General features: G+C 41.1%; 1 protein-coding gene across 1 annotated transcript; it reads left to right on the forward strand.

The window, feature by feature from the left end:
- Positions 1–18099: 18099 nt before the first annotated feature.
- On the forward strand, positions 18100–18750 carry LOC130867577 (ferritin heavy chain-like). Its single transcript, XM_057759621.1, has one exon. It carries the CDS (start codon positions 18100–18102, stop codon positions 18748–18750), a length of 651 nt encoding a protein of 216 aa, XP_057615604.1.
- The last annotated feature ends 7888 nt before the right edge of the window (positions 18751–26638 follow it).

Below are 26638 nucleotides of genomic sequence, written 5' to 3' on the forward strand. Positions count from 1 at the left end.
TTATATAGGCTCTGGGAACCCTCTATTTTAGGTCTTCCTCTTCTCCCTTATTAATCCCACCCATCCTGTCTTGGGTGGGTTCTCTTCCTCCCTCATGTGGTTAGCAGCTGGTAAGAGTTGCAATGGAATTAGCAGCTGGTAAAGGTTGCAATGACCTGAGACCTGAGGATGGGCAACACCAGGAGCAAGAAGCAACCTCTCTTAAAGGGGCTGGTCCAAATTGTCTCAGTCAGCCTAAGTTCTTCTGACCCTCCTTCAGAATGACTGACAACACTTCAATAAATTCCTCATAGCAGGCAATTATGAGTCCCACCCTGATGACAATTGAGACTTTAAAGTCTAAAGAAAATTTTTGTTTGAGGCACAAATGTAGTTTGAATAAATTCAGGAATTTCTTTTAAACTTATGAAGATATGTTGTTTGACTTCCATCTAGTGGCAGCTAAGAACCACTGTTCAATATTGAGGATAAAATCTTATATAAAGACAAAAATACAAATCAACAACAAGAAAAATCTCATAAACATCTGGAATAGCTGTGGCTCAGAGTGGAGAGGAAGAGAAGGAAAAAAAGAGCTAGAGAGAGATAGAAACAGAAAAGGGGGATAAAATGGAAAACTTTCTGTAAACTAGCACATGCACCACGTCTTTGTGGATTTTATGTGCCAGAAATTTGTCAGTTTTTTTTTTCATTATCATGTGCCTAATAGCAGTTTATGGTAAAATTCGAGAAACATTTTGTCTTCTCACACACCGCTGATCAAAGGGAATGAAAAAAGACACCCAAGATCAAGAGTTAGGACAAAGGAGAAAAAAGTTAAGTTAATAAAACACGTTTATAGGGCATTAGTGACTTCAGAATTTATTTAATCAGGCTCTCTTTTTTCCAAGAAAATGAAAAATGTGTTTCTGCATGTTTTCTTTCTCCTTAACTACATTTTGAGTGATAGATAAGAAGTCATCATTGACATGCAAATTATCTTTCCTCATTATTGCTCAGCAGAGAAGACAGGAAATCATAGTCCACATAGTTCCTAGTCTCAATTTCATATCCATTGCATAGTTGACTCTTTGGTTCACACATTTTTCTTGTTTTGGAAGGTAAATTTATTTTTAACTGGCATATGAAGACAAAATGCACATGTTCATGGAGTTTCATGTGACATCTGCATATATGTATATGTTAGATGATGTTTAAATTGAATTAAGCATGTTTATATATCACAAATATGCATCATTTCTTAGTATATAAGTAACATAGCATAAAAATACACAAAAGAGCATAATTTAATTGTTCTTAGTATTTAGCAGAAGCATTCAAACATCAACACTATGTGATTTCCAAACACCCCGAAAAAGCCAAGAACTTAAGCATATTCATGATCTGTCACTCCACATTTCCCTTCTCTTCAGTCCTTGTCAATCACTACTCTTGTTCTTTATGACAATCTATTGCAGACATTTCACAAAGCTGAAACCATGCCATGCCTTCTGTTACAAGTTTCTTTGATTTAGAATAATGTATTCAAGCTTCATTCTTTCTGTAGTGTGTGTCAGTATTTTGTTCCACTCTATTACTGAGTAAATATTATCCCCTTGCACAAATACCACATTTGCTATATACATTCATCATTTGATGGATATTTGGGTTATTTACAGTCTGTTAATCTTAGGATATGAACTCAAAACAGGAAGAGCTGAGTCATAAGGGAGTTGTTTATTTGACATTTCAAGTAGATAAAATTGCTGCAGTTGTGGGCCTGGCCTTTGACAGCTGAGCTATCTCTCCAGCCCTAAAGAAAATTGTTTTAAGTTTTACGTCATTTTAAAATACTACCAGGTGTTGTGAGAGTTCCTATTCCCTCACACCATCTAAGTACTTGGTTCTCATTTTTAAAAAAATTGTAGTGCATGTGCGTGTGTGTGCGTGTTTTGTGTCAATGTATGCCACATGTGAAGGGGTAACTGTGGAGGCCAGAAGACGAGTCAGATACTCCAGAACTAGATTTACAGGTAGGTAATTATGATCTACCTTATGTGGGTGCTGAGAATCAAACTTGGGCCTCTGGAAGAGCAAACGCTCTTAAATACTGAGTAATCTCTCTAGTCCCTATACTTGTATTTTTATTTCACTGTCCAAATTTGCATAAATTGTTTTCTCATTGTGGTTTTGATTGTATATTCCTGGTGGCTATTGATATTTGGTATCTTTGAGTATGTTTATTGGTTACTTGCTTTTATCCTTTTGAAATTTTTCTATACAAACCCTTTAAAACTTTATGTTGTGTTTGGTTGATATCCCTGGGAGGCCTGCTCTTTTCTGAAGGGAAATGGAGGAGGAATGGATCTGGGGGAGAGGGAAGCTATGAGATGGTGGAGGCCGGGAAGAGTGGATGGAGGGTTGGTTGTTGCAGTTGGAAGGTATTGTATGAGAGAAGAATAAAACAACAGTAACAACAACAAAACTCATTTTTCCCTTTTGTGTATGAAAAAGATGAACTACAAGGGTAAAGTGACCTTCCTACGTCAGTCTCCCAAGTAGGTGGCCCTATAGGCACACACTGCAATGCTCCTTTGCTAATATCTTAGTTGTGTTATTTGGCTGTTTTTGTCACTTAGTTGTGACATATATATGCATACATGTATATATGTCTTACAAGTTCTTTATCTATTATATAATTTACAAGTATTTTTCTCCCACATTGTACATTGTCTTTTTCTTTGCTTTGAAGTATGAATGCATTTAATCTTGATGTAGACAGCTTTACTTTTTCCTTTGTTGCTTGCAATTTTGAAAAAAAAAACCCTAGTACTTGTTTTACCCTGAAAAGTTTAGTTCCATATCTTCTATTTGGGCCTATGATCCAGTTATGATAATGTTTGGAATTTAATATTTGAAGCCAAGGTGTTGAATTGATTGTCTTGTGTGTGGTTACATATGCTAAGCAGGAGGTTAACTTCAAGAACAACTGGAAAATGAGTTCCCAAAACAAGACATAAAGATCAATAAGTGGTCGACTCACTAAGTCAGATCAAACCAATTTCAGTTTATTGCTAACTGTAGAGTGCTGCACCACTTTAACCTAACTAACTTTTTAAGGGGCACTTTGGCTTCCGTACATAGTCTTGCACCTTATTCTTCTACTTAGAACAGACTAGATTCAGGGTAAAATGGGCCTTCCAAGAGAAGTATGACCAAAAATATTCACCCTAGGGGAGACAAAGGTCAGAACATGGGGAGACAAAAGTTAAGGCCCATCTCTGCCAAAATCAGAGTCCACGCCACTCAGCTTGGTCTACTATTTTTTTAAGAGTGAACTCTTGCTTGACTCTACTACTCTATCTGTCTAGTTACTCCTTTTGGAGAACAAAAGGACCACTACTGATGCTAGGCTTGAGATCAGAGAGAGGAAACTTGAAAATGATTGTTTCTTGCCTTTATAAAAAGTGATCTGACTCTAAATTATGAGGGCTCTTTTCTAGATCTTAAATTTTATTCACTTTCATTTCAGCCCCTCTGCTATAGCCATTCAATCCCAATGAACCAGTTCTTTAATCAGTTTTAAGTCAGGTTTGCCAGGCCTCCTTATCCTTATGCCCCAGGGGAAGGTGAGTGTGCTATCTGTCCATTCTGCAGCCCCACAATGCAGGACAATCAGATCCACAGCCTCACGATACAGGACAATCAGATCCCTAGCCCCATGATGCAGGACAATCAGATGCAATAGAGAGTCAAGTCAAAACAGGAACTCAGTTTATTACTGTGAGCATCAGCTTATATAGGTTAAGTGACATCCTGTGATGTGGCAGTACCACCAGCCAATGAGTGACAGCCAAGCCCTCCCTCTGGCTGGAGGGGCATCTACGTAGATTTTGCTGTCTCATCCTCACTTGGTAGCTTTGACTATCCTTCAAACTTGAGCCAGGCTTTTCTCTGTCCTACAGGTATAGGTCCTGAGATAATTTTGGCCCAACAAGATTAAACAGAGTTATAAGGGAAAAATTCAAAGTATGGTAATGGAAATGGACACTTAAATCTTGCCCTTTTAAGATCCATTTTCTGCTGGGCATTGGAGGTGCACACCTTTAATCCCAGCACTCGGGAGGCAGAGGCAGGTGGATCTCTGTGAGTTCGAGGCCAGCCTGGTCTACAAGAGCTAGTTCCATGACAAGCTCCAAAGCTACAAAGAAACCCTGTCTCAAAAAACAAACAAACAAAAAAAGATCCAGTTCCCTAATAGTTCCCTAATCTATCAAAAACCAATAAAGATAGCTTAAGAAATGAGACATCATCTTACAAAATCCTGTTCAGCTTTTGTAACTTTTACTAATAGGAGATCAATATTTTTTTTCATAGGAAGAAAGGCTTTATGTAGCTCACAATTTAGAGGTTTTATTGCATTATTAGTTGACCCTTTTATTTGTGGCTTGGTGTCATAGCAAAATTGAATTGTAGAACAAAACTTTTCATTTTAGGTCTAAAGAAGAAAAAGAGGTAAGATGATGTGAACAAAGTCTCACAATCTTATTTAAATATTCCTCTATTGACAAAATTTCCCATATAACCTATATGCTAAAGTTTGCATAGCCTGACAATATCCACAAATAGTGGCATGTTTTATGAAAGGACCTGCAATTATGCCAGGGTGAACAACCATGGGATATAAAAAAAATGAATGTGTTTAAATATATCCATAAATATAATCATGTACACAGATGAGATCAAATCACATGTAAACTATAAATTCAGACAGATACATGCAAATGCAATGTATATCTTTACATATATATATATATTATATATATATATATGATACTAGCAATACATTTCCACTAACACTTATCCAAGAAATATTTAATCCCAAAGCACATGGGAAAACATTTTGGGAAGGAAGATATTATCAACAGAAGGTAGAACAAAGTGTTGGAATGAATGCACAAAGTGGAGTAGTGTCTGGAATGGAATTCTTCTTAACCAATATTAGTGTATGGAGAAGAAACACAGGTGGATATTTGGAGTGGCCTTGGTTACAGACTTCATGCATAGGGTGAGTACAGAATGAGATCAATATTTTAAAGGGGAAAACTTTAAACAGAAAGATTGTATTTTATTACATATTAGTGAATTAAGCTTTGATTCTTAGATAATCATTTAAATTTTCTTAGATTTGTCACACATACATGTAATACTAAATTGGGGGCATCACCCTAGCCCTCTAACGCCCCTATATCCAAGAAGTTTGGGATGATTGGAATCCCCTGTCCTGGGAGTTGCCCTGTCCAGACTCCAACTCCCACCTGCCGAGCACTGACCCTTCCCCCAGGGAGGGTCAGAACCACTCCCACAGGCTATTTAGGCTCAACGCCAGAAAAAGAAACACATGATTTCAGGTTTGTGTGGGCTCCTCTTCCCACCGTGCTATCTCGGTCCACTCTAGAGTGCTGCATTTATTAAATATGGGCATTTTAATTCAGTCCAATCTGGTTTGATTGGAGTTCTTTGCACCGGTGGAGCAATTCGTATTAAGATTAAACCAAACAGATGGAGGTTCCTACCGAAAAGGGTCTGTTTTTTTTCCCATGGGCCCCGTGCCCAGGGCTGCCTGCTGGAAAATGTCCTTCCTGAATGCCCTAGGCCTGGCACCATCGGCTTCACTTGGTGAGTTTCCCTTTTAAACTACATTGCTGTTAGGGTCTTGGGGTGGCCCATTTGCTTTTTGGGCTTTTGTTGAAGCCGCGGCCCACCCAAGAAGCCTAATCCATGGGACTTGGGTGTGGGGAGACATCCCCCACTCATTTCTCATGCACCCCGTTTTTGACTCAAGGGTACTGTTCAGTGGACACATCACAACAGGCTTGAGTCACACAGACATGCGCTTAAAATGGGTTTCTTGCGATTCCAAGCTGATTCCAAATTGCCCTTAAGTGGCCTTTTACAAAAATCTTTTTAAATTGGGGCTGTCTAACCTAAATTAACAATGTTCCAGAAGCCCGCAGTTCCTAAATGCGCACTATTGTCCTGCCCACCTCTCCCCCTCCTTTCTTGCAGCCAGTGCTCTCGTCCCTCTCTCTCTCTCTCTCTCTCTCTCTCTCTCTCTCCTTATTTATGGCCAGCATTCTAGTCCCACCCCACACTTCTCTCTCTCTCTCTCTCTCTCTCTCTCTCTCTCTCTCTCTCTCTCTCTCTCCTTATTCGCAGCCAGTGTTCTCATTCTGCCTCCTTATTTGTGGCCAGGGCTCCTGTCCTGTTCTGGATTCAGGGATCTAAACCTGACTCCCTTTCTATGGGCCGAGGACAGTGAAGGTCATTGCCCATACCTTTGGGCACTCGCCCATCAGCTGTTTCCCTGGCCTCTGCCACCTATGCTAGGATCACTCTAGCCCTGCTCTGCTCCCGCCTCATCCCTGCTGTTTGCCACTTGGGCTTTTACAAAAAAGTCCCTTTAAATTGGCACCAACACCTAACTTAAACAAGGCTCCAAAAGCCACGCACTCTGCCCCCCTCCTCCCCCATCTAGCTGTTTGCTGTGCTTCCCAGACAGGCCTAACTGCGCTGGGATTTTTAAGTTGGTCAGCTAACACAGGTTTCTAAAAATGTTTTGTCTGTCTGTCAGAATGATGTAGCCTCACTATGTCTGTGTAAATGTGTTTTCATGATGTGCTCAAAATATTCCTTTTAATCTTTCTTGTACCTACTAGCATTGGTAAACTGTAACTAAATGGATAAAATACAAACCTAAATTTAGCTTATATACCCAGTTTAAATAACAGGTAATGGTACTTAGTTACCAAGTGCCTTTACAGATCTGAGGGCATGGCATTTTAGCAACAAGAGCTTCTAACACAGACGTGCAGCTTCTGCAGTGCCCTTTAGCTCCTCCAAAAAGACAGAAGACCTTCTGCCTCCAGGACTTGCCTCTGGGTTTGACAAAGCAACCCACAGAGCAAAAAGCGGCTTTCCACCTCTTCAGCTTCCTGGATGCCTTTTGGGAAATCGATCTCTTCATCCTGCCTAGACAGGTAGACTAATATCCTCCCCTCCCCCATAGGAGAAATCTTTGAGTCTCTTGTACTCAGCAGCTAACAGCAAGCACTGCTTCTAAGACTGGTGTTCTCCAATGACTAAGGAGAGGACTTGGGATTGCCTGTGTAGCTTAAAAAGCTGTCATTTTTGCTCATTTATCCTTCCCAGATCTGTATAATGGCATTTGACAACTTAAGGTACTGTTAACTTATTACTTCATCCATGACATTTAATGAAGTTTCCTGCTAAAATACAGACAGGTTTACCTCTTTAACAGGCTTCATAATCCAGAATTGACAGATTTCAGGTGTGTCTTCAGAGGGTCAGCATTTCCAATTTCCTTTGTCTTCTAAAATCTGTTCCAGTTTTCTTAAAGTTCTGCTACACTAACCCAGTTTCAAGCATATTTTACACGTTACTCCCGCTGCCTGGGCCAATACCAACTCGCAAAGTGCTCTCCAGATAATGCCAAACACCTATACCAGCTCCTGGGACTTCACCATTGGTACCAACTCTTCTGGATCAAGGACACCTGCCAACTAAAATCTGGTTTTATCTGCTATTGTGTCCCACCCCATGGCTAGCCCCATTTCATAGGGCCAACAATAACATTTTTTCTCCTAGCCACCTGCCTTCTCATGTCCCTCAAAAAACAGTTGCCTAAGGACTCCAGGATGTCAGCAAACGGGATGCCGCTCAAGCCACACCTCTTCCTGAGCATGAGAACGCCAACTCTCAGCTCTCCCCTCTCCCACATCACCCCATGCCTGCAAGAAGTATCCAGACTTGAGCCAATACCCCTTTATCCAAAGAGCCTAAAACGTTGGACATAAATATCACCTCAGCTTCTTGTCACACCCATCTGGAATGTAATATTTAGTTGGGGGCATCACCACAGCCCTCTTAACACCCCTCTATCCAAGAAGTATGGGATGATTGGAAGCCCCTGGCCTGGGAGTTGCCCTGGTCCGGACTCCAACTCCAAGCCTGCCTAGCACTGACCCCTCCCCCAGGGAGGATCAGGACCACTCCCGCAGGCTATTTAGGCTCATACCAGAAAAAGGAACATGTAATTTCAGGTTTGCGTGGGCTCCTCTTCCTGCCATGCTGTCTCAGTACACCTGAGAGTGCTGCATTTATTAAACACGGGCATTTTAAACAAGTCTAATCTGGTTTGATTGGAGTTTTTGTGGTGGTGGAGAGGCTTTTATTAAGATTAAACCAAACAATATATATGAAATTTAGCCTTTCCAAACCTTTTGTGGCTTACTCAAATCTTTCATAACTTGCTTAAACCTTCTGGTTTTGTTATCTTTCATTGTTTTTCCATTTTGGAAGAGTTTAGCCTTAATTTAGTTTTATACTAAGCTTTGAAATCAGGAAGTGATAAGCCTTCCAAGATTGTCCTTTTGCATACTAACATTAGGTTCAATTTTCTAATTACTTTACAAATAAAACTATATTTTATAGGTAGATTTATATGTTGATTGAATCTATAGATGACTTTAGATAATACTGTCATCTTAAGAGTATCAAGTCTTTTGATGCATGAGCTAGGAACATGTGTTGTAGGAGCTGCGGGCTGTGTTCCTGCCGCCCCAGCTCCTGGTCGCCTAGCTAGCTTATGCCCCAAAATAACAACACACAAACTGTATTCTTTTAAACACTGCTTGGCCCATTAGCTCTAGCCCTTACTGGCTAATTCTCATATCCCGATGAACCCATCTCTAATAATCTGTGTAGCACTAGTCTTACCAGGAAAGATTCAGCATGTCTGACCTGGTGGCTGGCTGCATCGCGTCTGGCTCTGAGAGGAGCTGCCCTGCCTCTGCTCACTTCCTCTTCCTCCCAGCATTCTGTTCTGTTTACTCCACCCACCTATGTTCTAACCTATGAGGGCCAAGCAGTTTATTATTTAACCAATGACCTTCCTCCATCAAACATGCTTATATTTATTTATTATTTAATATCTTTGAAAATGCTGTGAGGTAGTCTATGTATAATTTTGTGCTTAATCTGAAAATTTTATTCTTAATTTTCTTACTATTATTTGTGTTGCTGTGAATGGAATTGTGTTCTTTTTCTCATTTCCCTTTATTGAAAATCGATTCTGTTCTCATATAATATAATCTTATTATAGTTTCCTCTCCCTATACTCCTCCCAATTCCTCCCTATTACCCCTCCCTTCCAGATCTACTCCTTTTCTGTCTCTTATTAGAAAAGAACAGGCTTCTAAGAGATAAAAACATAACAAAATAAAATATAACAACATAAAGCAAAAGCTGTCATATTGAAGTTGGACAAGGCAACCAACAGAAAGCACAAGAGACAGAAACCTACTACTCCTTCTCACAGTCAGGAGTCATGGTGTTTGTTTTATCAGAATAATAGAAAATCTAGTGAAGATTTAAAACATAAATTTTTATTGATTTTTTGGGAATTTCACATCATGTACCCCAATCCCATTCATTTTCTGGTCCCTCCATATCTATGTCTCACTCCCATAGTGTGCTGATATGGGATTCCTCTCTGTATGCTATGAATATGTTTTATTACGATTGGTTAAAAAAGAAGCTGCTTTGGCCTATGTCAGGGCAGAATGTAGGTAGGCAGGAAAACTAAACTAAATGCAGGGAGAAAGAAGGCCAAGTCAGGCAGTTACCAAAAAGCAAGAGGTAACAAACCACAATCCTTGTGGTAAAATATAAAATAATAGAAATGGGTTAATTTAATATGTAAGAGTTTGTTCATAAGAAGCCTGAGTTAATAGGCCAAACAGTGTTGTAATTTATATAGTTTCTGTGTGATTATTTGGGTCTGTGTATCAGGGAATAAAAGAACATTGTCCATTTACAGTGTCCCTCCTAAAAGAAAATTTAAGAAAATATTAATTGAAACCAAATAAAAAACCCACTTCACTTCTCCATTTCCCTGCCTCTCCAACACTTCTTTGTCCACTTAGCTTTACTTGAAAATGTCCATTGAAATGAGTTGCTATTCTGGCTCAAGGTCTCTAGTTTTTGGTATACTGTCAATACTGACCCTCACTGGAACTCCACTAGAATATCCTGCTGTTGCCCTGAGTCATGAAAATCTTGTGAATATACTTCAGGTCTAGTCCTTTGACACACTCTGTCAGATCATGGATGGGGTAGACGTTGTCATGGGCCAACTCAAAGCCATAGATGTGAATTTTGTTGGTAGCTGATTTTGTCAGTCCAGGATGCTGGAATCACCCACTGCATGCAAGGGACAGAGTCAGATCTCCTATCCCTGTGGTGAGGGGTGGGGGCAACTCTTCTGCTGTAGTTGTCAGCAGCATACAGGGACAGTTCTTACAGTGCCAGCTAATCATAAGCTTTGGATTTCAACACACATGGTTCCTTCCTATGGCCTTTGTGGTAACACAAGCCATGAAGATCAACACAGACCCCAGTTGCAGCAAGACCATAGACCCAGACATGGCCCTCAGCAGAAGTGTAGGCACAGACATCACCATTGCCAGGTTGCAGTCCACACTACCCAGATTAGTATGATGCCAGTGGCAGCACGGCCCTTGGACACCAACATGGTATCAGGTGGCTGATCAGACCTCAAGTATCTGCACATCTCTTGGTTGTAACACAAACCATGGATATCAATTCAGACGCTGGTGTAGGACTTAGACCCAGACATAGCTCTTGGTGGTAGCTCCATTGCTGTGATAAACATTATTTATGAACAGAAGCATATTTGGGAGGGAAAGGGTAATTTCAACTTTGGTTTGTAGTTAATCATCTAGTGAAGTCAGGCAAGGAACTCAAAGCAGAAACTTGGAGGCAGAAACTGAAGTAGAGACCATGAAGGAATGCTTCTTGCTGGCTTGCTCTCCTGTTGGCTTGCTCAGTTTTCTTTCTCATACAATCCAGGATCCAGGAGTGGCAAAACCCACAATGAGCTGGGCCCTTCCATATCAATCGTCAACTAAAAAATGCCCAATAGGGTTTACTGTAGGCCAATCTTAGAGAGGTCTCAGTTAAGTTTCCCACTTCTTAGGTTACTCTAGCTGTGTCAAGTTGACAAAAACAACAGCAAAACCAATCCCTTGTGAACTTGACACAAAAATACAGAGCTTGGGGAACTACACAGAAGAGGAGAAAGGACTGTAAGAGTCAGAAGTGTCAAGACTACCATGAGAACACAACCCACAGAATCAACTAAGCAGGATTCACAAGAGCTCACAGAGACTGAATTGTCAATCATGGACCTTGCATGGATCTGAGCTTGGTCCTCTGCATATATGTTATGGTTGTGTAGCTTGGTGTTCTTATGGGACTCCTAACAGTGGGAGTGAAGTGACTCTGACTCATTTACCTGCTCTTGGTACCCTTTTCCTCCTACTGGGTTGTCTTTTCCAGCCTTGTCATGAGGGTTTGTGCCTAGTCTGAGTTGCAGGGATGTGGTGCAGGGGGATAGTTGGGAGGACTGAAGGTAGGGAAAATCACAGTCAGGATGCAATGAATGCAAAGAATAAAATTAAAAAATTAAAGAGAAATAATGAAGTTGGCAGAATTCTCACATTGGTTCCTCAATTGCCTAGTCTTATTGTTACTTGTTATATCATACTCAGATGATATCCCTGGGAGGCCTGTTCTTTTTGGAGGGAAATGGAGGAGGAGTGAATCTTGGGGAGAGATGAAGTTGGGGAAAGGCTGGGAAGAGTGGAGGGAGGGGAAAAAGCAGTTAGGATGCACTGTATGAGAGAAGAATACATGAAAGAAGGAAAGAAAGAAAGACAGAAAGAAGGAAAGAAAGAAAGAAAGAAAGACAGACAGACAGACAGAAAGAAAGAAAGAAAGAAAGAAAGAAAGAAAGAAAGAAAGAAAGAAAGAAAGCTGAGAAAACTAGTAAGTAGTACTCCTCCATGGCCTCTGCATCATCTCCTACCTCCAGTTTCCTTCCCTGCTTGGGTTTCCGTCCTGTCTTCCTTCAGTGATGGACAGCAATATGAAAGCATAGTAGAACAAACATTTTCCTTACCCCACAAAACAAAAGCAATCAAACAAAACCATACATTATTATTTTTTATCCCCTAGCCTTTATATTAATTTCACAATACAGAACATGGTATTACTTTAAAACTTCCACAGTGTTTAAAAATTTGGTCTCAAAAGCATTTGTTCAACTATGTTCATAGCAGCATTGTTTGTAATAGCCAGAACCTGGAAACAACCTAGATACCCTTCAATGGAAGAATGAATGAAAAAAGTGTGGAATATATACATATTAGAGTACTACTCGGTGGTAAAAAAACAATGACATCGTGAATTTTGCATGCAAATGGATGGAAATAGAAAACACTATCCTGAGTGAGGTATCCCAGACCCAAAAGATGAACATGGGATGTACCCACTCATAATTGGTTTCTAGCCATAAATAAAGGACATTGAGCATATAATTTGTGATCCTAGAGAAGCTAAATAAGAAGGTGAACCCAAAGAAAAACGTATAGTCATCCGCCTGGATGGGGGAAGTAGACAAGATTGCCGGGCAAAAGCTGGGAACTTGCGGGTGAGGTGGCATGGGGCTAAGGGGAAATGGGGTGAGAAACATGAGAAGGGGAGGATGGGGGGAGCTTGGGGGATTGGGATGGTTGGGATATAGGAAGGGTAGATACGGGAGTAGCGAAATATATATCCTAATTAAGGGATCCATCTTAGGGTTGGCAAGAGATTTGACTCTAGAGGGGCTCGCAGGTGTCCAGGGAGATGTCCCCAGCTAGTACCTTCGGCAACTGAGGAAAGGGAACCTGAAATGACCCTATCCTATAGCCATACTGATGAATATCTTACATATCACCTTAGAACCTTCATCTGGCGATGGATCGAGATAGAGACAGAGACCCAATTTGGAGCAACGGACTGAGTTCTTAAGGTCCAAATGAGGAGCAGAAGGAGGGAGAACATGAGCAAGGAAGTCAAGACCGCGAGGGGTGCACCCACCCACTGTGACAGTGGAACTGATCTATTGGGAGCTCACCAAGGCCAGCTGGACTGGGACTGAATAAGCATGGGATGAAACCGGACTCTCTGAACATGGCGGACAATGAAAGCTGATGAGAAGCCAAGGACAATGGCACTAGGTTTCGATCCTAATACATGAACTGGCTTTGTGGGAGCCTAGCCTGTTTGGATGCTCACCTTCCTGGACCTAGATAGAAGTGGGAGGACCTTGGACTTCCCGCGGGGCAGGGAATTTGGACTGCTCTTCAGTACCTAGAGGGAGGGGGAATGGAGTGGGGGGAGAGGGAGAGGAGTGGGGAGAGCTGGAAAGGAGTGGGGAGAGGGGGAGGGGAGTGGGGAGAGGGGGAGGGGAGTGGGGGGAGGGGCGATGTGTGGGAGTTGGGGAGGGAAATGGGAAACGGGGAGGAAGCAGAAATTTTAATTAAAAAAGAATAAAATAAAGAAAAAAATTGGTCTCTTTAAAATATCCAAAGTCTCTAAAAATCCAAAATCTCTTAACTGTGGGTTCCTGTAAAGTAAAATTGAATATTTTTTATTTCAAGAGGAAAGAATCTGGTATAGTAACAATCAAATCAAAGTAAAATCAAAAGCTCAGGGTTTAATGTTTGGAGCTCGCTCACAATCCTCTGGGTTTCTCTTGCAACTGAATCTATAACTTCAACTAATGGCATCTTCTGGGATCTCATGGTGCCAAGCCTTAACTTCTCCCCATATGTTTTATCCATTCTTTTAAGACTAGTACCAAAAGTGGGAGACTTACCAATTTTGGCTGCAGCAAGTGATGTCGCCTTGGCTCCCTCTGGACCACAGCTTTTGTATGATGACCTTGAGAAAATATTCTAAGAAGATCTCACCTCAATTATGTTGGTCTGTTCTCAATTGCAGCTGATTTATTAGCCCTTGACGACCAATACTCATTGTCCCAGAAAAGGAAATTGCATTTTTAGTGTCTTAGTCTCTTGTTAAACTAAGCCAGTTCTTCAGAGCCTACTGACAAGAACCACAGGTTCTTAACTAAAAATAGTACATGAATAGCACTGGTAGGTACAGTCTTTAAGGGACCCTCAAACTTCCCAGTTCTGAAACTTCACAGTCTAGGCACCTGTCATTTTTTACTTCTCTCAGAATTATCTCCAAATTCCCACAAAAGATTAAGATCAGAACACTCAATGTTTTTGATTCCAGTCCAAAGTTCCATACAATCCCACAGTCCTCCCTGGTCCACAAATTACATGGTCCAGTCTTCAGAGAAATGCCCCATGATTCTAGTACCAATGCTGTCTTAGTTTGCTTTCTATTGCTATGATGACAAAAGACAATTTTGTAGTTTATAGTCCAGGGAAGTCAGTCCAGGAACCCAACCCTGGCAATCAATGGGGTGACAGATGGAGCAGCCAGATTGCCCTCACATCCATGGCCAGGAACATGGGGGCAGGAACTGAAGCAGAAAGCATGGAAGAGTGCTGCTTACTGGCTTGCTTTCCATTTAGTTTGCTCAGTTTGCTTTCTTATACAATCCAGGCCCACTTTCCCAGTGGTGGTACCACCCACAGTGGGCTGGACCCTCCCACATCAAGCACCAACCATGGAAATGCCCCACAGGCTTGCCCACAGGCCAATCTTATCGAGGCACTTTTTCATTCAAGGTTCCCTCTTCTCAGACAGCTCTAGTTTGCATGAAGTGGACAAAATCCCGGCAGGACAGATATTAACAGGCTTGGAGAATACTGGATACCTTTCCTTTATAATAAACGTTGCATGAAATCAATGACAAGAACATCAGGGTTTTAATTACTGATCAGAAGAATAGATGCAAAGTTATGTCTCATGTCCCAGGAGAAAGCATGACATAAAAAAACTGCTCGGAAATTCATTAGTATATTAACTCCAACTGGCTCCAGGAGCCTTAAAGTTTATATGATTACTATGTAACGGAAGAGTGTCAGATAAAGAACAAAGGCACACTATCATCCTTTTTAGAGAGAGTCAATCTAAATAGCCTTGCCAGTCACCTGGGCAGAACAAAGTTCCTCCAGAAAAGCCATTTATTTTGGAGATACCTTACAAAATAATATAAAAAAATTTAATTTGTATTTCTCTGGTGGCTAAAAGTGTTGAACACCTTACAAGTATTTAGTGAGCATTTATGCTTCTTTTCAGAGCTGTGTATTCAGTTCATTAGCTTGCTTATTGACTTTCTGCTATTTAATTATTTGATATTCCTTAAATATTTTAGAATTAGCCCCCTGTTGGACGTAAGCATGGTAGAAGGAAGGGCAGAGAAGGGGGGATCAATAAGAACAAAGTGTGTAATAAAAATGGCAAAATGAAAACCATAGTAGTGCATTTTATTCTAAACATTAATTTAAAAAAAGAAAATACTGTAATGACTGCCTAAAAATTAGATCATTGCAGTGATCTCTTTGATTATTGCCCACTCTTATCATTTGAGCATGCACCACTCTGTAAAATCAGTATGACCTGTCTTCTACACTAATGACACTCTGGATCTCACCTCAATAATGTCACTGGCAATCGCAAGGACCAGAGAAGTGACAGGAGTTGGGACTGAGATCCTAATGACATGAGAATTGTTGAAATGTTTAGTATTGGTCATCAAACACTTCTAGGTTTTCAGATATCTTTTTTGGTGGTTTATTTTTGTCTTGAGACAGGGTTTCACACTATAGTGTCTGTTGGACCGAACTCACCAAGGAGTCAAGACTGCCTTTAAACTTACACCAATGGAAGTCTCTTAGCGTTCTGAGTGCTAGGAACGCAGGTGTGAGCCTCCATGCCCAGATCAGATAGTTTTTAATGATTTCTGACTTAATTCCATTGAGGCCAGAGGACATATGTTATAAAATTAAAGTTAGGTTTGTATATAACTCAAATAAGGTTCATCTTTGAATCCATGTACATTTGAAAAAATGTGATTCTGTAAACATGTGTTAAATCAGAATGTCTGCTATAATATAGTGACAGGAAAACTGCATCCCTGAAAGTTCAACAATATGGTTGCCTAAATAAGACCTAACTATGGTAACGCCAGTTGACGTGCCAATGTGGAAGGGGGAAGTTTCACAACATCACCAACATCACACACCTATATGAAGAGCTATAGACAATTAATGACTGGAGAGAGAGAGACAGAGACAGAGAGAGAGAGAGAGAGAGAGAGAGAGAGAGAGAGAGAGAGAGAGAGAGAGAGAATATCATATAGTTTTTCTCAGGTATGAACCCCCAATCAGTTATTCAATCCCAAGCAGTCAGCCCTAAACACATACACATATGAGCAGCACTAAATGGACTTTGCAGGTTGTATTTATTAGTGTGTGTGTGTGTAACAATAATAATTGAAGAACAACAGGTTATGAATTTTAGGAGGTCATGGGAAGAGTCTAAAGTAAGAGATGAAGGGAAGATAGGATGTAAAAAAGTACTTATACATGAAACTCTCAAAACTAAAACATGTTTCTAAATATTCCCCACTTACATCACTGGGTTATGCTTATCACTACTATTATTACTATTATTTTTCTTTTTATATTCTTTTCTTCCTGATTATAACATATAGTAGTCTAATGGTTGCTTGAATAAAGGAGTCATGCTGACATTTGAATCATATGAAAACTAGGCAAGAAATAATTGTCTGTATTTATGAGAGAATTTTTTTGGTGTTTTTGAGACAAGGTTTCTCTGTATCTCTAGCTGTCCTGGAACTAGCTCTTGTAGACCAGGCTGGTCTCGAACACACAGAGATCTGCCTGCCTCTGTCTCCTGAGTGTTGGGATTGAAGGTGTGCACCATCACTGCTGGGCTTACAAGAGAATTTTTAAAGGACACATGAGACATGGCAGTAGACTAGTCACATAAGACATACTTACTACAATACAAACATGAGAAGGGACAGGTAGCAAAGCAGAAAAATGCTGGGAATCTTTAAAGGACAAAAACATAGTATGTTTTGGATTGATTAATTTAGAGAGTGAAAAATCCCTCAGTAGAAAGCTAAGTGGCAATGAAATCAAACAATAACCAAGATTTCTGGAATGACTTTGAGATTAATAAGTGCCTCTTGTTCTCCAACACAAGACTCTGTCTTCCTCATCTTTATATTGACCTTTTCCCAGGAAACCCTGTGTAGTTTCCCATACAACCCTGTGTAGTTTCCCATGCCAGTGTAGTTTCTCTACCTGTGTAGCTTTCCATCCCTGTGCGGTTTCCCATTCCTATGTAATGAGGGCAATGAATTGCACTAGTATGTACCATTTTCATTTTCTGAAACTACAACACAATAACTGTGAATCAAATAAAAGCCAAAATATAGCATATTCTTAAGCAAAGTGTTAGGTAGGTTCCAAATTTGGCAAGTGGAGTAGTCCTCATTCCACCTGCTAGCTTCATACTGTATATTCCTAGAGAACACTCTTACACTGCAGCACACAGGAAAAAATAACTGCATTAACAAAGTAGAAAGGGGCAATCTTGATATACGAATGTAGCTAATTCTGGGGGAACAAGCATGTAATGGAAGAAACAGAGATGGTCCCTGGATGCTGCCAATGCTATTGCAAAACTAAAATGTCCAGAGACGCTAGATAGAAAAGTGACCCACATAGTTGATGGAATTCAGTGATTGTATACCAGGTTATGACCCCTGAATTCAGTGATGATTGTATACCCCTGGACTTAGCTTGTGACTCCTCACTGAAGGATGTCATTTGCATGCACATTGAAGCCACTGAGGAGAGCTGTCACTGAAATAAAACTTCATAATATTAAACATAACTGCTGGAATCATGAAAAGCACTGAATTAACGAAACAATCACATTTAAACAATAGTCACATAGCTTGCTTAAATAAATTAGGTGATGTATTAAAATATTTGTCCTTTGTTAATAACTTTTCAAAATACTGTATAAGTCAGATAATCAATGCAGTCACAAGGTTTGCTATAGAACTTAGAACTCATGTTTTAACGGATCTGACCCTCCATTAAACACATTCTGCGCTTGCGCTGCTACTAGTTCAGCCGGGGGACCAAGCTGGTGGGTTATCTATTGCCCACCATGGGTTTTCTGCGAGGGTCTCGGTGCCGTCAGCGCCGTCGCTGCCCACTCCGCTTCTCAGGAGTCAGGGCTGCCTATCCATCGGTGTTTGTGATACCACCAACGGTCTCTCCACCATCTCACGTGGGACAGAACTACCACCGCGACTGCGAGGCTGCTATCAACAGCCATGTCCAGCTGCAGCTCTATGCCTCCTACGTCTATCTGTCCATGGGCTTCTTCTTTGACCGTAAAGATGTGGCTCTGGAGAACTTTGCGAGCTTCTTTCTGAACAAGTCACATGAGTGTATTGCTCATGCCGAGATGTTCCTGGCAGTACAAAATCAGCGTGGTGGTCGCATCTCTTTCTGCACTATCAGCAAGCCAGAGCGTGATGATTGGCTTGGAGGCCTTGCAGCCATGGAGAATGCTTTTCAGCTGGAGCTGACCCTCAACCAAAGCCTTGTGGCCCTGCACCGGCTAGCCACTAGCAAAAGTGATGCCCATCTTTGTGACTTCCTGCAGAACCATTTTCTGAGCAAGCAAGTTGAAGTCCTCAAGGAGATGAGCAGCTACGTGACCAACCTGCACCAGAAAGAGTCTCCAGAAGATGGCATGGCTGAGTACCTACTTGAGAAACTTACTCTGACTGACATCAACAAAGACAACTGAGCTGGAACTTTCTTCATAAGCCTGAATTCTTCTCCAGGTTACTAGACTGAACATCTATATTGCCCTTCCGGCAAGTTCACTCGTTTTCCCTTTTCCTATTACTATTGTTTTAAATAAAATTATTTTATCTCAGTCAAATTAAAGTGTTCAGTTTATTTATGTTTACTTGCCATTACTTTAAAAGAATAGGGGCATATCCATTTGAGACCTCAAATGTCTATCCAAAATTCTCTTCATACTCCCCTGGCCAAAGGATGGAGGGGAAAGATGATCCAAGGGCAAAGGAGATAGGGTATGATGGGGTGTGACAGGGTGTGTGGCCTGAAACCCTGGTATCTGGGCTTAGTAGTGTAAGCACACGGTGCGACTGAGCTCACAGTGGAACTGGGATGGGGCAGGGATTAAAATAAGCAGGGGATCTTGGGGAAAGGGGAGGTGGGGGAAACTGAAAGAAGTGGAAAGGGGGCTGCAGTTGGGATATATGAAAGAAGAATAAATAAAAAGGAAAATCAGGATGTTAGACTATTATGTTAGGTATTATTATTCAGTGATAGATTGTTTATTGCCCTGAGTCCCTCAGTTTTTATCTCTATCACTACCTGAAACTAAAAAATGGGGATCTTCAACTTCATCTGAAGACTTTTAATACAGTAACATATTACAAATGTTAAGTTTCTTGATAAGAGAGAGAGAGAGAGAGAGAGAGAGAGAGAGAGAGTGTCTAAGAACTTCTGATCTGAAAACCCTGGACTGCAGAGCTAATGGAATTGAGTGAGCCTTAACCTGGCTTCCTCATAACTGCAATGTCACCAGTGGGTGCACACACAATTCCTTCATAATACTTCTATTTCTGTCATTTTCCAAATGACACATTTCTTCCCTTGAAGTGACCTGATACCACAAAATCTCTATGACCTTCATGGAAGGGCTAAAATACCTGAGGTTCTCCAGAGGTACCCATATATGTGGCTTTGAAAAGAAAAAATAATCCCTGCATGACTGGGGCTGCTTTGAATAATATAGTAATATAGAAACATGGGGGAATATTGAATGTGGGTAACCAGTTAGAAATCAAACAGAACTGAGAGAACACGTACTTATAGAGTGCATTTGTTAGCTTTGCTTATATGGTTAGAGGCTGGGTATCACTGCAATGGTCAACTTCAGGCTAGAGATCTAAGGAGAGCAATAGCAGCTCAGCTCAAAGATCTGAGAGCCTAAGGTCTAGAGAAACTAATCAAGCAACTATGTAATGCTAAAGAATTGAAAGTTCCCCAGGTATAAATTGGAACTAAAAGACTGAAAAACCTGGAGGTAAATGCCCACAGGTTATGAAAGCAGCAGTGCCATATCTCTGTGCTGGGTAATTTTCTGTGAACCTGGCAGAAGCTAGGTTCACTTGGGAACACAGAACCACTCCAGTTGATAAAATGCCTTCATCAGATGGGCCTCTGGGCAAGTATGTGGGAACACTTTCTTGTTGAATGTTAGATGTGGTAAGATCCAGCCAACTGTGGTCAGTACCACTCATGGACAGATGGGGAGTTGTATAAAAAAGCAGACTGACCACTTCCACAGTCTCTGTGTCGCCCTTAATCCAGCACATCACATAGGCTGAACAGACTGTAGATCGAAGGTTATGTGGCTGGCCTGGTACAGTATGAGACCCATGCCATGGGAGTGAGTCTACCCTTGACACTGCCTGGAGTGCCAGGACCCAGAGGCTGGATGCCCCAGAGACTTAGGATAGAATCAAACATGACTGGAGAAAAAAATGTCAATGTAATGATGCCTAACTATATTCTGCTATACTCATAGATTGATCCCAAGTCCAATAATCATCAGAGAAGCTTCACTTAGCAACTGATGGAGACAGCTGCACAGACCCATAGTCAAACATTAGGCTGAACTCAGAGAATCCTGAGGAAGAGAGGGAGGAAGGATTGTAGGAGCCAGTTGGTCCAAGGATATCACAAGAAACCCACAGAATCAACTAACCTTGGCTCATAGGAGCTCACAGAGAGTGAATTGACAACCAGGAAGCCTGCATGTGACTGACCCAGACCTTCTACGTATATGTGAGTTCTGTAGCTTGGCCTTCTTTTGGGACTCCTAGCAGGAGGAGCAGGGGCTGTCTCTAACTCTTTTGCTGACTTTTGGGCCTTTTTCTTCATGCTGGGTCACCTTGCCCAACCTTAATACAAGGGGAGTTACTTAGTCTTACCACAACTTGATATGCCACGCTTTGTTGATGGAATTCGTACCCCTTTCTGAACAGAAACAGAGGAGGAGTGAATGGGGGCATTAGAGGGGAGGTGGGGGTAGGAACTGGGAAGAGAGGGGGAGGGAAAACTGCATTTGGGATGCAGAAAAAAGCCATGGGGAACAAGCCCATATGCAGTGTTCCTTCTTAGTCTCTGCTCCAGTTCCTGCCCTGACTTTCCTTAGTGACAGACTAGGACCTGGAAGTTGTAAGAAGAAATAAACCCTTTCCTCCTCCAACTTACTTTTGGTTGTGGTATTAGAAAGCAAACAATCGCCTCTCAAAAAGAGTGGAGTCTGTACACCCATGTGGTTTTCACTATTTCTTTTGCTTTTTTGTCTCACATAGAGTTCCAGTCTACTTGGTAGTGTTGCCTGTAATTCCTGGCAGAGCTTTCCCACCCAGATTGCTGGCTCTCGTCCTAACCTTATTTTAGAAACAACTTCACATACACACCCAGAAGTGTGCTTCATCAACTTTGTAGACATCTCTCCACACATTCAAGTTGACAATCAAGATTAATGATAGACATTGTATCTAGACCAGGTGAGAGAGTAGTTTTGTTTGAATTGCAGTGTAGCTGAAGAAACGTCATCATGCATGGTCTAGGTGGGTTTGAACACATCAGTAATATTTGTTCATGAACAGGTAGTAATTAAATAAAGATGACAAAATAATCTTGGTTCCGATGTTTGGCTTTGAGTCCCTGATTCAACGACTATCAACTTGGGGATTATTGTGATAGGAACACCTGGATGGAGGATTGAGTAAATGTTGATCTTTTTATTATATATAAAAATAGAAATGTATCATAGAAGGCTGGAAAAATGAACAAGACTTCCTCTCTACTGGGAGTGAAGTCTGATTTTCAAATAGGCATATGGCATGGTGAGGCTATCTGGACAGACTCACCAGAAAAAAAGGACATAGATCAGTGGTTCTCAACCTGTGGGTCATGACCCCCTTGTGTCAAATGACCCTTTCACAGGGGTCACCCAAGACCATCAGAAAACACAGCTATTTACATTACCCCTCATAATAGTAGCAAAATGTTAGGAAGTAGCAACAAAAGTAATTTTATGGTTGAGGGTCCCCACAACAGGAAGAACTGTATTAAAGGGTCACAGCATTAGGAAGGTTGAGAGCCTTAGATAGAGCATAGATAGAGAGAGGCTATGGAAATCCCAGTAGTCGATCTGGGGCAGTGACTCAGAGAGATGCTGTTCTCACTTTGACTCTTACCTTTTTGCCTTACGCCCTTGTTTGCTACAAGGTAATACCAAGACTACTCTGTTACTGTCAGGCTCAGGATGACATTTGGCTTCTCCTTTTAAAATGGGGGAAGCGTTTTTTTAGTGACTTTGTCTTAATGCTAGTAGGTGCAAGGAATTTCTCCCCAGTGACCACAAAGTTTCCACAAAAAAATTATAGAACATTAACTCTACCTTTTCTTCTGTTTCCTTTAAAAGAGTTACCCTCTCTCCTTCCATTCTTTACTTGACTGCATGAAATTCCTCTCATGTAAGCCCTAAAGTTAGTTGTGGCTGTGAATAAATTCTCTGACCTCTTCCTTTCTTCAGTGCCACAGTGGGTTACAGAAGTGAAAATCAAATCTCGAAGACCCATACATTACTTCCATCTTCTTAAATGTGGAAGATTACTTTGAACTTCTGTTGAAATTCCAACACGTTTAGCTTTGCTATAATTATCCTTCTCTTTTCCCCACAACTCTTCAACATTTTATTAAAAGTTAAGATTATAGCACTATTTTTTAGTGCCACAGAAATGAAAGTGCTTTCGTCTTAGTTTTCTTAGTGTACTTCTTTGTTTTGAGGACCTCTGGGTTTGGCTCTAGTATTCTCTGTTGAAACACCTGGCCATTCACTGACCGTTGCTTCATTTAAGAAATCATGCACGACACCATGACCAACTGATGTGTCAAGGCGGATGGGGGACTCTCACGGAAGAAATTGCCTTGTGATAGGCAACTGACAGCTGCAGAGAGAGGGAGAATCAGTCTCTTCCTCAGGATGAACCCCCTAACTAATTATTCAATACTAAGAGGTCAGTCGCTGCCAAAGTACATACAAGCAAGCAATAAACTGACTTAGCAGGTTGAATGTCTGTGTGTGTGTGTGTGTGTGTGTGTGAAACAATAATAATCAAAGAAAAAGAAGCTATGTATTTGAGAGGGAGTGGAGGTAGTGTGAGGAGTGGGGGAGATGATGTAAATACAGAATCCATATCTGAAGTTTAAAATGTAAGTTTAATAAACAAAAAGGAAAAGAAAGCATATACTAAGCTTCCAGTTTCTTAGTTTCAGATTTTAACTTTCCTGGAGAATCTTTTCCTTTTCTGTTTCTGTGATAAAGTTCAGCGCTCTGACTTCTCACCCCTAATCCCCTGGGTTCAAATCTGTTTAGCTGCTTACTTGAGTGATCTGAGGTCAGTCTTTAGCTTCTCCCGTCTGTTTTTTCATATGAAATGTGTGGCTAATATATCAGTCCTATTGAGCTGTTGAGACTAATTGAGTTAAGGTTTGTTTAACAGCTAATTTTAATTGTAAGTTTTATTAGATTTGGAACTAATTAGGAAACAAGGAAAGTGCACTAATGCTTCTAAATGCTCCTATCAGAGAATTTCCAAGAAAAACCATGAAAGGTGGGTGAAAGCAGCTTGAACACAGATGGCGCTGTCCCACAGGATGATGGCCTAGAAAGAATAAAAGGAGAAAAAGCAGGAAGTCATCTGCTTCGTATTGCCTTCTGATTTTCATGATGTGAACTGCTCTACACCACCACATATGCCCTACCAAACTGGACAGAACCCTCTTGAACTTTGAGGCAGAACGATTCTGTCCTTAAATTTTCATTTTGCAGATATTTAGCACTAATGACACAAAAGCCTAGCTGATGGTGTATGTAAATAATTCATAAGAAGGCCTTGCTCACAGCAGCTAAGTTCTTTTTGTGTTATCCTTGCTTCCTTTATTGTCCTCACAATTACTAATTGTAAACTCTGTGGCACTTAGACTTTGAGAACTAGAATGTCTCTCCACACTTGGCCACTGGAGGTCTCTCTTGTATTTAGAACAATGTGCTGCCGTGCCTACTTCCAAAAGAAAGCCTCAGTTCTGGTTGGCCTGTGAGCTGTCAGGCTTGGGAAAGGTACATTATTGCTTTCACTGTCCCAAACTGGAGAGTGTGGGTGAATCTTGCTGTGGCAGTTTTCCACAGTTATCTCCTCCTATTCTGTTTCTATTCCTCGCCCCTGGAGTTCTTTGGACATAATTTCCAACTCAGGCTCCCTTGCTTCTAGCCTGAGTCTGCTCGTACCTCTAAAATGCACAAGGACAGAAAGTTGAACTGCTGACTCTGACCCTCATTGTCATTAGATGTTTGGACTTGCAAGTCACAGGAGTTGGTAGTCAATGGTGGGAAGAGAATGAGTGAAATGAAGCCCAAGAAGGCTACTGATAATGCTGTAACTAGAATACATAAATCTCCATGAGATTCAATCTGGAGCTTCTCAAACCATTCTGCACATTAAAGCAGAGCTTTTGAAAAGCTTACTGCCCTAGCAACTCTCAGACCATCACCACTCTATATGGTGAGGTTTAAAGAAGCCAGCACAAAGTGCTGTGTGATTCGAGGAGGCAAAGAGCAATCCTTCCTAGAGGAATTGAGAAGCATCCACTGTGGAGGTGGCATTGAGCTGAAGGGTGGATGGTGTTGGTGTTCCACAAGTGAAGAGGAGAGGAAAACCTGCGCAGGTATGCTTCTCTGTTGCAGAGGAACCAGTAGAGAGGCAGAAGGAAAGGTTAGAAGATTGATAGTGTTGATGAAGAAGACCCCAGAGGCAGAAAATTTATTTTAAATTAGGACTTTTGCTCTCAATAAACATCATAATAAAGCTAAACTTTTAGGAGAAAAATAATCATGCATGAAAAAAATCATTCCACAGGGGCTGTTAAGAGCATTTGCTGTTCTTGATGAGAACTAAAGTTTGGCTCCTAATACTCATGGCAGGTAGCTCACAACTGCCTATAACTCTGCCTGTTGTGTATCCAATGATTCCTTCACAAGATTAAATGGAAAAAAGTTTAGTAGTGTACATGGTACAATTAATAACATATATAATACATGTAAACCAAAAGCAATATTATTAAACACAAATGTGGAAATGCAGATAAAATAGAAATCTATTTCTCCTCATGCAAAGAATTAACTTTATTTGCATATTAATAAGGTTTAAATGCCCCGCACGCAGTAAGAAAAATGGTTGGAATAGATGCAATGACTTAAAAATGAGTACACCTTAGGCGACCTCATTGAGGAATATGCAATTGTTCAGAATCAGCCAAAAAGGACTAGTGAGGCATTGTTCCACTTGGTTGCCTTCAAAGGAAGATGACTGATGGTCCTTGATTAATAAAGGCAAAATAAGAGACAGGCTACAGAGAAAATCAACACATTGACTTGCTTAAATACATAAACATTTTAATCTAGAGAATGCAATTGCAATTTCTGCAAATGTGAGAGTTAGTGTTGTACACAAAGAATGTCAAATATCTGAATTATTACAAGATATTTCTTGAAATTATATAAAACAAGATGTAGCAGGCTTTCTTGTACCACCAGACCCCAGATCATGACACGGAGACTTATAATTATGAATGCGTGGCCTTAGCTTAGGCTTATTTCTAGTTAGTTTTCTCTTTTAACTTAAATTAACCCACTTTTATTCATCTATGTGCTGCCCCGAGGTTCGTTTACCTCATGTATATAATGTTCATCCTGCTCTCCTGCTTCCTCTGTGTCTCGCTGGCTGCCGCGGTGGACTGCCCCTTCCCCAACTGGTCCCTGGCTGGCTGGCTCCCCTTTTCTCTCTTCATAATAACCCCGCCTATTTCAAAATGTGTGTCTGTGTGTGTGTGTGTTTGTGTGCATGTGTGTGTTTGACAAAGAACTATTCTGCTTTGTTTTTTGAGATAGAATTTCATTTTGTTGCCCATGCTGAGCATGAACGTCCAGTAGTCTTTCTGTCCCTACTTACCAAGTACTGGAATTATAGCCATAAGTTACACATACTTGGCTATAGCCGAAGATCAAAGGGCAAAGCAGTCACACTCGTCAGTCATACAGGCCAGGGAGTGGTGGCACACACCTTTAATCCCAGGACTCCAGAGACAGAGGCAGAGGGATCTCTGTGGGATCAAGGCCACTCTGGACTACACAAGATAGATCCAGAAATAGATCCAGGTTGTGGTGGTTCACATCTTTAATGCCAGTTTTTGGTAGTCACAAACTTTTAATCCCAGCACTAGGGAAGTGGACACGGGAGTGATAATGGCTGAGCAGAGAGAAAAATATAAAGGGGAAGAGACAAAAACTCAGTGGAGTGTGTGATATGGGATTCCCCTCTGTATGCTGTGAAGACCATTGGTGAATAAAGAAACTGCTTTGAGCCTATAGCAGAGCAGGGCAGAACAGAGGTAGGCAGGAAAAACTAAACTGAAGGCTGGGAGGAAGAAGGTGGAGTCAGGGAGAAGCCATGTAGCCCCACCAGAGACAGATACCGAAATTTTACCTGGTAAGCCACAGCCATGTGGTGATACACAGATTA

The sequence above is a fragment of the Chionomys nivalis genome, chromosome X (genome assembly GCF_950005125.1).
Source record: "Chionomys nivalis chromosome X, mChiNiv1.1, whole genome shotgun sequence".
In the NCBI taxonomy this organism is placed as follows: Eukaryota; Metazoa; Chordata; class Mammalia; order Rodentia; family Cricetidae; genus Chionomys; species Chionomys nivalis.